The 12,028-nt window shown below is 33.9% G+C and overlaps 1 protein-coding gene across 1 annotated transcript in view; it reads left to right on the top strand.

Moving 5' to 3' along the window:
- HFM1 (helicase for meiosis 1) overlaps positions 1-12,028 on the top strand; it is a 121,535-nt gene that overhangs the window by 31,855 nt on the left and 77,652 nt on the right. The window contains exons 16-18 of the mRNA XM_027114305.1: positions 415-548; positions 1,348-1,395; positions 9,370-9,450. Coding sequence (XP_026970106.1) covers positions 415-548; positions 1,348-1,395; positions 9,370-9,450 — 263 coding nt within the window. The remainder of the gene's footprint in view (positions 1-414; positions 549-1,347; positions 1,396-9,369; positions 9,451-12,028) is intronic.

Here is a 12,028-nt window from a genome sequence, read left to right as displayed (position 1 = left end):
GTATCCTTGTTATAAAAGGCCAAATTAGTAATGGGAGGAATGTAATTTTCACATCTTTTTACATCTTTAAAATTTGCATAATAGTAGGAGACAGGCAACCTGAGACCTTTTAGTAAAGTGTTTGATTATAATACTTTTGGGGAAAATAGGATGTAATCCACTCCCCACCCTTTTTTAAAGCAATAATGTCTTCTAGATCCATGGAGTAGAGAGAAATCTATAATGTTTTTAAAAGTTAAACTGACATTTTAAGGTTTTGTCATATTTTTGAAAATTAAGTTAACTTTCATGAATTATTAAAGTAACAATATTATTCAATTAAATTATTGAATTATTCAAATATTATTCTAAACAAGTAACAGTTGTATGGCACTGAAATATATATTACTAATGAAAAGGTTTTTTTTTCATTAGTTTGCACAGACATCTTATTGAGCATTTAAATGCGGAGATAGTATTGCATACCATCACAGATGTGAATATTGCTTTGGAATGGATACGATCAACCTTGCTTTATATCAGAGCCTTGAAAAATCCATCTCATTATGGTTTGTTACTTTGATTTTGAAGAGTAGTAACTTTATCAAGCCAATTGGGCCTACTTTATACTAATAAGTCACAGAATAGATTATAGAAACTAATAGTTAGCAGAAGTAAAAACAATTATAACAAATACAGTTAGAGCAAGAGTAGGGAAACGTGAGAAATATTTATCTGTTTTACTTCTAGTCTTTTAATAAGGTTTGAAATCAACACCATTAAAAATAGATCTTTTAGAAAAAAATTATCTCAAAAATTTTTTAAATGCCTAAAATTATTTAAAATAAGTTAAAGTCAAAAAGAGATTTTGAATTTTGTCTGAACTGGTGTTCAAATCAAAGTATATAGTAATACTGTTGCTGCTTGAATTTTCTTCTTGCTTCTAAAGCTAGCACACGTATGGTTATGTTGCTTCTAGAGGGTTCTTTCATGTGGTACAGGTTATAAAATAAAAATGCTTGGGATTGCAGAATATCAAATTAAAACCTGACGTGTTATAATACCATTCTAATACACATAGGTTCAAAACTTTCAGACCTCTAAGGAAAAAAAATACATGTAGTATTCCTGGTCACTGTTATACAATAAAAATAACAAGAGATAGCCAATTGATATTGAAAGGATTTCACAACAGTGTTTATTTTCTATAGATGTTTAAGCCTTGTTTTAACTTTAAGCTACTTTTTTCTTCTATTTAAGATTGAGTTAGATTACTCTTTTCTAGTTAACTGGGGTATAAAGTGAGCTTATAAAGATGAATTCATCTCATTGTATTTTATTTTTAATAAATTGTCATAACTTATATAGGTTTTGCATCTGGATTGAGCAAAGATGGAATTGAATCAAAATTACAAGGTTAGATGCATTTCCTTCTAAAAAATTATATTCTATACATTTTAATGAAAAAGTTTAGTTATTTTGAAAGTAAGAATGCTCCGGGAAAGTATTTTTTAAAGTAACCTTGTTTGCAGAAAAGAAAATATGGATTTCTTTTTCACAGGTAAATAAAGCTTGGCACATGTACTTTTTTTCTGTATTAATCTATTTATTAATTCTATCAGAATATCTTCCTTTGTATAACATGTTAACTTGGTTTGTTTTTATTTTTAAAATGATCCTGGTCTTTGGAAATGTTGCCTATAGATACTCAACTCTTTATGTTCCTTTTCTAGTTTACTTTTAACTGAAAATATAAGCCAAGCTTGATTATGGGCTTCTTATCTTAATCTGTGCTAATGAAATATTCCTATCAAACCCAGTTTTAGTTTTCAGTTAATCACTCAGTATTTCATTACCTATCTTTTAAAATATCAAAATATTGTTAAGCATTTATTAGGAGTAGAAATTGCTGCCTCTTCATTGTATTGAGACTGTCTTCCAGGAAAAGAAAACATGTTAGATCCCAAAAAATATTTAGCCAATTTTAATTTATTCTCTACTTGGATATACACATATGGCAAATAAAAATGCAGAGATAAGGATGAAGCAGTAAAATTGTCTTTCTTAAAGAATAAATATATTGTTAAAACATGCTGATTAGGGGCTTCCCTGGTGGCGCAGTGGTTGAGAGTCCACCTGCCGATGCAGGGGACATGGGTTTGTGCCCCGGTCCGGGAAGATCCCACATGCTGCGGAGCGGCTGGGCCCATGAGCCATGGCCACTGAGCCTGCACGTCCAGAGCCTGTGCTCCGCAACGGAAGAGGCCACAACAGTGAGAGGCCCGCGTACCACAAAAAAACATGCTGATTAGCAATAGCTTATGTTCATGATGCAGCTGTTGAGAAACAGATCTATAATATAGTTGTATTATTCTTTATGTATTGACCAAATTTGTAATGGAGTTTTAAAAGCATATATTTTTTATCATAATGATCAAATACACAAAATGAGACAGACCAAGAAATATCTTGCTATGTTCTGGTAACTGTAAAGATTTAACTTTTCTTAAATGTTCTTTTTTTTTTTTTTCATTTTAACATCTTTATTGGAGTATAATTGCTTTACAGTGGTATGTTAGTTTCAGCTTCACAACAAAATGAATCAGCTATATATATACATATGTTCCCATATCTCTTCCCACTGGTGTCTCCCTCCCTCCCTCCCTCCCTATCCCACCCCTCCAGGCGGTCACAAAGCACCGAGCTGATCTCCCTGTGCTATGCGGCTGCTTCCCACTAGCTATCTACCTTACGTTTGGTAGTCTATATATGTCCATGCCTCTCTCTCGCTTTGTCACAGTTTACCCTTCCCCCTCCCCATAGCCTCAAGTCCATTCTCTAGTAAGTCTGTGTCTTTATTCCTGTTTCACCCCTAGGTTTTTCATGACATTTTTTTCCTTAAATTCCATATATATGTGTTAGCATACGGTATTTGTCTCTCTCTTTCTGACTTACTTCACTCTGTATGACAGACTCTAGGTCTATCCTCCTCATTACAAATAGTTCAATTTCATTTCTTTTTATGGCTGAGTAATATTCCATTGTATATATGTGCCACATCTTCTTTATCCATTCATCCGATGATGGACATTTAGGTTGTTTCCATCTCCGGGCTATTGTAAATAGAGCTGCAATGAACATTTTGGTACATGACTCTTTTTGAATGATGGTTTTCTCAGGGTATATGCCCAGTAGTGGGATTGCTGGGTCATATGGTAGTTCTATTTGTAGTTTTTTAAGGAACCTCCATACTGTTCTCCACAGTGGCTGTATCAATTTACATTCCCACCAACAGTGTAAGAGGGTTCCCTTTTCTCCACACCCTCTCCAGCATTTATTGTTTCTAGATTTTTTGTTGATGGCCATTCTGACTGGTGTGAGATGATATCTCATTGTAGTTTTGATTTGCATTACTCTAATGATTAGTGATGTTGAGCATTCTTTCATGTGTTTGTTGGCAGTCTGTATATCTTCTTTGGAGAAATGCCTATTTAGGTCTTCTGCCCATTTTTGGATTGGGTTGTTTGTTTTTTTGTTATTAAGCTGCATGAGCTGCTTATAAATTTTGGAGATTAATCCTTTGTCAGTTGCTTCATTTTCAAATATTTTCTCCCATTCTGAGGGTTGTCTTTTGGTCTTGTTTATGGTTTCCTTTCCTGCACAAAAGCTTTTAAGTTTCATTAGGTCCCATTTGTTTATTTTTGTTTTTATTTCCATTTCTCTAGGAGGTGGGTCAAAAAGGACCTTGCTGTGATTTATGTCATAGAGTGTCCTGCCTATGTTTTCCTCTAAGAGTTTGATAGTTTCTGGCCTTACATTTAGGTCTTTAATCCATTTTGAGCTTATTTTTGTGTATGGTGTTAGGGAGTGATCTAATCTCATACTTTTACATGTAGCTGTCCAGTTTTCCCAGCACCACTTATTGAAGAGGCTGTCCTTTCTCCACTGTACATTCCTGCCTCCTTTATCAAAGATAAGGTGACCATATATGCGTGGGTTTATCTCTGGGCTTTCTATCCTGTTCCATTGATCTATATTTCTGTTTTTGTGCCAGTACCATACTGTCTTGATTACTGTAGCTTTGTAGTATAGTCTGAAGTCAGGAAGCCTGATTCCTCCAGCTCTGTTTTTCGTTCTCAAGATTGCTTTGGCTATTCGGGGTCTTTTGTGTTTCCATACAAATTGTGAAATTTTTTGTTCTAGTTCTGTGAAAAATGCCAGTGATAGTTTGATAGGGATTGCATTGAATCTGTAGATTCCTTTGGGTAGTAGAGTCATTTTCACAATGTTGATTCTTCCAATCCAAGAACATGGTATATCTCTCCATCTATTTGTATCATCTTTAATTTCTTTCATCAGTGTCTTATAATTTTCTGCATACAGGTCTTTTGTCTCCTTAGGTAGGTTTATTCCTAGATATTTTATTCTTTTTGTTGCAATGGTAAATGGAAGTGTTTTCTTGATTTCACTTTCAGATTTTTCATCCTTAGTGTATAGGAATTTATCAAGTATCTTTTCTGACCACAACGCTATGAGACTAGATATCAATTACAGGAAAAGATCTGTAAAAAATACAAACACATGGAGGCTAAACAATACACTACTTAATAACGAAGTGATCACTGAAGAAATCAAAGAGGAAATCAAAAAACACCTAGAAACAAATGACAATGGAGACACGACGACTCAAAATCTATGGGATGCAGCAAAAGCAGTTCTAAGAGGGAAATTTATAGCAATACAATCGTACCTTAAGAAACAGGAAACATCTCGAATAAACAACCTAACCTTGCACCTAAAGCAATTAGAGAAAGAAGTACAAAAAAACCCCAAAGTTAGCAGAAGGAAAGAAATCATAAAAATCAGATCAGAAATAAATGAAAAAGAAATGAAGGAAATGATAGCAAAGATCAATAAAACTAAAAGCTGGTTCTTTGAAAGGATAAACAAAATTGATAAACCATTAGCCAGACTCATCAAGAAAAAAAGGGAGAAGACTGAAATCAATAGAATTAGAAATGAAAAAGGAGAAGTAATAACTGACACTACAGAAATACAAAAGATCATGAGAGATTACTACAAGCAACTCTATGCCAATAAAATGGACAACCTGGAAGAAATGGACAAATTCTTAGAAAGGCACAACCTGCCAAGACTGAATCAGGAAGAAATAGAAAATATGAACAGACCAATCACAAGCACTGAAATTGAAACTGTGGTTAAAAATCTTCCAACAAGCAAAAGCCCAGGACCAGATGGCTTCACAGGCGAATTCTATCAAACATTTAGAGAAGAGCTATCACCTATCCTTCTCCAACTCTTCCAAAATATAGCAGAGGGAGGAACACTCCCCAACTCATTCTTCGAGGCCACCATCACCCTGATACCAAAACCAGTCAAGGATGTCACAAAGAAAGAAAACTATAGACCAATATCACTGATGAACATAGATGCAAAAATCCTCAACAAAATACTAGCAAACAGAATCCAACAGCACATTAAACGGATCATACACCATGATCAAGTGGGGTTTATTCCAGGAATGCAAGGATTCTTCAATATACGCAAATCAATCAACGTGATACACCATATTAACAAATTGAAGGAGAAAAACAATATGATCATCTCAATAGATGCAGAGAAAGCTTTTGACAAAATTCAACACCCATTTATGATAAAAACCCTGCAGAAAGTAGGCATAGAGGGAACTTTCCTCAACATAATAAAGGCCATATATGACAAACCCACAGCCAACATCGTCCTCAATGGTGAAAAACTGAAAGCATTTCCACTAAGATCAGGAACAAGACAAGGTTGCCGACTCTCACCACTCTTATTCAACATAGTTTTGGAAGTCTTAGCCACAGCAATCAGAGAAGAAAAGGAAATAAAAGGAATCCAAATCGGAAAAGAAGAAGTAAAGCTGTCACTCTTTGCAGATGACATGATACTATACATAGAGAATCCTAAAGATGCTACCAGAAAACTACTAGAGCTAATCAATGAATTTGGTAAAGTAGCAGGATACAAAATTAATGCACAGAAATCTCTGGCATTCTTAAATGTTCTTAACAGTTCATATTTGTCTTATTTTCAGTTATTATAGGTGGCTAAGTTTTGCCTATAAAGAATAGCCAAATTTATTATATAACTGGATAGAATGTTTTGGTTTGCTTGGAGCTCTGCCTTAAATTTCTTAGGAAGCATCTTTAGCATACAATATGCTGTTTCCTAAATTTTGTTATACTTTCTTACTCAGTATCCTCCAGTACCTCTCCCATCACTCTTAGAATAAAATGCAAACTTTCACCAGAACCCACAAAGTCCTATTTGGTATCCCCATGCCTATTTCTCTAACTTCATCTCTTGTCACTTTCTCCTCATTTATTCCACTCTGTCCAAATTGGCTATCTTGCTGTTTCTTAACCACATCAAGCTTGTTCGCACTTCAGGTCCTTGCACTCTCTTTATTCTTGAAACACTTCTTGCATATTTTACGTGGCCTGAACCTTCATTTCATTCAGGTCTTTGTTTACATATCAACTCCTCAGAGAGACCTTCCTGGACTACCTTATTTAAACCCACATTTACAGAGACAAAGGAAAAACAATTTCCATAGTTACTGCTGTTTTCCTGCTCTTGGAAAAGGTGATGTGTTTATGTTGAAAATTAGGATGACTACATCCTTACTTTAATCAGAAATTATAAGCTGTGTATCTGAAATACACGTAAGCTTAATTAAATAAAAGCTTAAAAAACTGTTATTCTTTAGTTCCTGTCTCAGCTTTATTTTCCTTCATAATACCTTTCTTTTTTTTTAATTTTTATTTTATATTGGAGTATAGTTGAGTAACAATGTTGTGTTAGTTTCAGGTGTACAGCACAGTGGTTCAGTTATACATATACATGTATCTGTTCTTTTTCAAATTCTTTTCCCATTTAGGTTATTACAGAATATTGAGCAAAGTTCCTTGTGCTATACAGTAGGTCCTTGTTGGTTATCTGTTTTAAATATAGTGGTGTGTACATGTCAATCCCAATCTCTCCCTCCCTCGTAATACTTATCAATACCTGAAATTATTTATTTGTTATTGATTGCTTTCTTCAGTAAAATACAAGTTTTATAGAAGAAGAACCTTGCCTTGTTCACTACTATAAACTTTAAGCTTAGAATAGTGCTCAGCATATAGTAAGCATTCTTGTTTGATTAACTTACTGAATATTAATTTTTTTGAAGTTGAAAGTTGAGAGCATTGTTTTTTTTTTATTTAAGTGTAGTCGATTTACAATGTCATGTTAGTTTCAGGTGTACAGTATAGTGATTCAGTTTTATATATATGTATATTTTTCTTCAGATTCTTTTCCCTTATACATTATTACAAAATATTGAGTATAGTTTCCTGTGCTTGTACAGCAGGTCCTTGTTGGTTATCTATTTTATATATAGTAGTATGTACATGTTAATCTCAACCTCCTAATTTATCCCTCCCCCTCTTTCCCCTTTGGTAACCATAAGTTTGTTTTCTATGTCTGTGAGTCTCTTCCTGTTTTGTAAATAAGTTCATTTGTATTATTTATTTTTTTTAGATTCTACATATAAGTGATATCATGTGTTATTTGTCTTTCTCTGTCTTGCTTACTTCACTTAGTATGATAATCTCTGGGTCCATCCATCCATCCATGTTGCCACAAATGGCATTATTTCATTCTTTTCTATGTCTGAGTAATATTCTATTGTGTGTGTGTGTGTGTGTGTGTGTGTATATATATATCTCACATCTTCTTTATCCATTCATCTGTTGATGGACATTTAGGTTGCTTCCATGTCTTGACTATTGTAAATAGTGCTGCAATGAACATTGGGGTGCATGTATCTTTTCAAATTATAGTTTTCTCTGGATATATGCCCAGGAGTGGGATTGCAGGATCATATGGTAACTCTATTTTTAGTTTTTTAAGGAACCTCCATACTGTTCTCCCTAGTGACTGTACCAATTTGCATTCCCACCAACAGTGTAGGAAGGTTCCTTTTTCTCCACACCCTCTCCAGCATTTATTATGTGTAGACTTTTGTTGATGGCCACTGATTGTTAATTTAATAGTGGGTAATTAAGAAAATTAGCAAAGACTTCAAAAGCCTTACTTAACCAAACACTTAAAACTATCAAGCTGCCTTAGCAATGTTGCTTAAACTAAAGTATTTTTCAAAGAACCCTGCTTTCTAAGGGCTATGTTTTTGTGAGTGGCTATTCTATATAACATTGAATAGGTTGTGGTATTCCCATTCTCTGCTGTTAACCGCCTCCAATCTCCTGGGCTTTTTTTTTTTTTTAACATCTTTATTGGAGTATAATTGCTTTACAATGGTGTGTTAGTTTCTGCTTTCTAACAAAGTGAATCAGTTATACATATACATATGTTCCCACATCTCTTCCCTCTTGTATCTCCCTCCCTCCCACCCTCCCTATCCTACCCCTCTAGGTGGTTACAAAGCACCGAGCTGATCTCCCTGTACTATGCGGCTGCTTCCCACTAGCTATCTATTTTACGTTTGGTAGTGTATATATGTCCATGCCACTCTCTCACTTTGTCACAGCTTACCCTTCCCCCTCCCCATATCCTCAAGTCCATTCTCTAGTAGGTCTGTGTCTTTATAGCAGGGAACAGAGAGAACACTGAATGCAACAGGTTACTACAATTGCTCTGATCCCCATCAATCAGTGAGAGTGAACTTGCATTGCTTCCTATTCAGAGGTTCCTTCCAGGTGCAATAGTGTCATATTCAGAGATGCTGAAGTAAATACTAGAAACATCAGCTAAAATAGTCATAATGGTTACCTTAAGAGAGTGTGGCAAACTAGGAGGAGGGGAAAGACTGGTGTTTTTTGAACAATCTCTGTAGAACTATTTGACTCTTTATACTTTGTGTGTATATATCTTAAAGCTTTTTTAAAAAGAAAAACTACTGCCGTATTGGAAGTCAAATGGCAAAACAGTTATTTAGACCTGGAGCAAGTCACTTAGCTTCTCTATTCTTTAATTTTCTAACTTGTATATGAAATAATACTAATACCTGCCATGTTGTGTTTTGAGGATTAAATGAGATAGTACAAATATATCATTTTAAAAGCTCCAAGTTGTAAATGTTATCACTTGAGTGTTATTTTTATTATTTGTATTATTTTTACTGTTAGAAAAATTTTTTCAGCATATTAGTCAGCTCTTTTGTTTAAATGAGTTTTTTTTTTTTTAACCACTTAAATAGGGACTACAGTTCTTCCCAGAACAATTACACTGAAATACACCTTCAGGATATTTTATAGTAAATTCTATTTTGTGTTGATTCTTTATTTTACTAAAGTAAAAAATGTGTTTTCTATAATTGAACAGAATTATGTTTGAAGAATCTGAATGATTTATCATCTCTGGACCTGATAAAGATGGATGAAGATGTTAATTTCAAACCAACTGGTAATTTTTCCATCATTGTTAGTAAATTTAACAATTGCTTACTTAAGGCTAAATTAAAATTTTTTTTCTACTAAAATTTAGATGATGGTAAAATTGTGGTTTCAGTTCTCAGTAGGGTATCATCATTATTAGCATGATCAATTTATACGAGTTTTATTTCTGAAATTATAGATCTTCTTTTTGACAGGCACAGAATTTGTGTTCACTAACGCCAGTGACTTTTAGCAGAGGATTAAAATGCTCAAATCTTTGGGTTGCTTCAGTCCTGTCATAACTCTTGTAGCTATCCTTTTGCCAATTCTTAATTATTCAAACATTGCTTATATGGATGGTTACTTAGGCTCCTTTTCTCTCTGTCTCTCTCCTTTTGATTCTATATAGGGTATAACAGAAGCAAGAAAGAATGTTTTGTAGTTTTTACCACTCATGATTAGAAGTTTCTTAGGGGAAAATATTGACTTCATTATAACAAATTAAACTTTTTAAGAAGATATACTTTACTGAATAAAAATTGGGAAGTATAGGAAAGTTTAAAAAAATCAGACTATCTGTTAACATTTCATGTATCCTTCCATTTTTAAATGCATTTTTACATACTTGCAACTGTACTATAGAAATGTATGATTTTGTATTATGTTTTTATTTATATTTATTTGTATAAGGTTTTTAAAAGCAATTTACCTCCCTAACTCTCAGCCCTAGATTTATAACATTTGTTTCCTCTCCCATGGTTCTCATTCTGATAAACCTAATTTGTTTGTGAGAATTACCTTCTTTGTATTCTAGGATGTCTCACTAAAGGGGGCATGAGAATCACTAATATAACTTCTTCATCTATTCTTCAGATATTTTAATTCTCAAGAATCTTATTCCCACTATAATTCTTTCCCTGTGGAACTTCTTGAATCCACTGACAACATTCCTTCTGCCTTTAAACATACTTAATAAATGATATGTGTAATATTTGTCTTCTTTCTCAATCATCAGTGAATACTACCTGATTAATTTTCTTCTTTTTAACATTCTTTTGATTCTCTTTCTGCTTCTTTAATCAATTTCTCCTTGCTGACCTTTTTTGCTTTACTATGGGCTTCTTAAATGTGTAGATGTTGGACCTTTATTCCCAGTTTATGATAATTTCTTTGAAAACATAATTTACCTTCACAGCTTAAGCTATGGTCATTATGTAAATGAATTGTCGTTTTGATCCTGGTCTCTCACCTTTGCTATGACATTTGAACGTTAGTTTTCTATTGGAAATCTTTTCTTACATATATGACATGAAACTTGACACCCAGAGCATATAACAGTTAATTTGACCTGGAATACTATACAGTGGAATGAACATAAAATTTGTGTTCCAAATGCCTGGATTTCAGTCCCAGTTCTGCCACTATGCTTGCTGTGACCTTATGCTTACTGAGCCTTAGTTTATTTATCTGTAAAACAAGAATATATTACACATCCTACTTACCTTACTGGGTTGTTGTGATGATGAAATGGGATAATGAACATTTACAGCAAAAAAAATTCCTCTGAAAACATGAGTCGTTGCTCTTTTTTGTCCAAGGTTAGGAAAATGTATCTCTACTTGCCTCTTATTCTCAATAGCATAACCGGTTTGTTAAGCCTATTAAAAAATGTTTGATGTCTTTGGTTTCTCTTTCATTCCTCACTCATTCCATGTCCAGGCAGGAATGTCCAAAAGGACAATCCAATCTTGGAGCTGAAAATATTCCTTATCACGTAGCAGGGTAATGTTTCCTAAAGTGTGGTTGGGTTAACTACTTCCTCTCAAAGTCAACTGAGGGTGCTGTTATGTTAAAAATGAAATTAATGAACCCTACTCCAGACCTACAAACCTCCCCTTCTAGGAGTAAAACCTAGTAATTTAGATTTTAAGCTTGTTCCCTGGATGCTGCTTTTGCACATTAAAATTGAGAACTGCCTTGGGATTGATGTTTCAATAAATGGTATAGTGAAAATCTATTTAGATCTTCATGTCATACACCAATTTATCTTAGTGAGTGTTCTGGGGTGGGGGGTGAGAGACTCCAAATTAAAATAGAGAATGCAGTTTTACTCTAAACTATCTTCTCTAGGAGATTCATGGGGTTCAGTAGCATACTAAATGTGCTAAGAAGAAAGGTAGTAAAAAAGAGATGAAATTGATTAGCCTAAGATTTTTACTTTCTTATTTGTCCACAGAAATCTTTTAAATGGAAATCCATTAATATTGCAAAGAGCACTAATATTCTATCAGTGTTCAGTCTATCAATTTAAATGTTAATATCATCCAAAACACCTTTACAGACATACCCAGAATAATATTTGCCCAAATATCTGGGCACCCTATGGCCCAGTTAAGTTGACGCATAATATTAACTATCACAGCAGCTTAACATAAAATATATATTCTAGCTGAATGTAGCTGAGTTTTCAGAGGAATACGGTATTGTACATGATGCTGTTTTACCTGTTCCTCCTCTGGACCCAGTTTGGTCATGTACTCTTCTTTTAAAGCACATATTATGCAATGCCCAATCATTGGACATTTTGTCCTCTGTATTTATTAATT

This window comes from Aethalodelphis obliquidens, unplaced genomic scaffold, assembly GCF_003676395.1.
Source record: "Aethalodelphis obliquidens isolate GAN/ISIS:26980383/991018 unplaced genomic scaffold, ASM367639v1 scaffold13, whole genome shotgun sequence".
In the NCBI taxonomy this organism is placed as follows: domain Eukaryota; kingdom Metazoa; phylum Chordata; class Mammalia; order Artiodactyla; family Delphinidae; genus Aethalodelphis; species Aethalodelphis obliquidens.
Note: the sequence above shows the minus strand (reverse complement) of the source record. Positions and strands in the feature narration are given on the sequence as shown.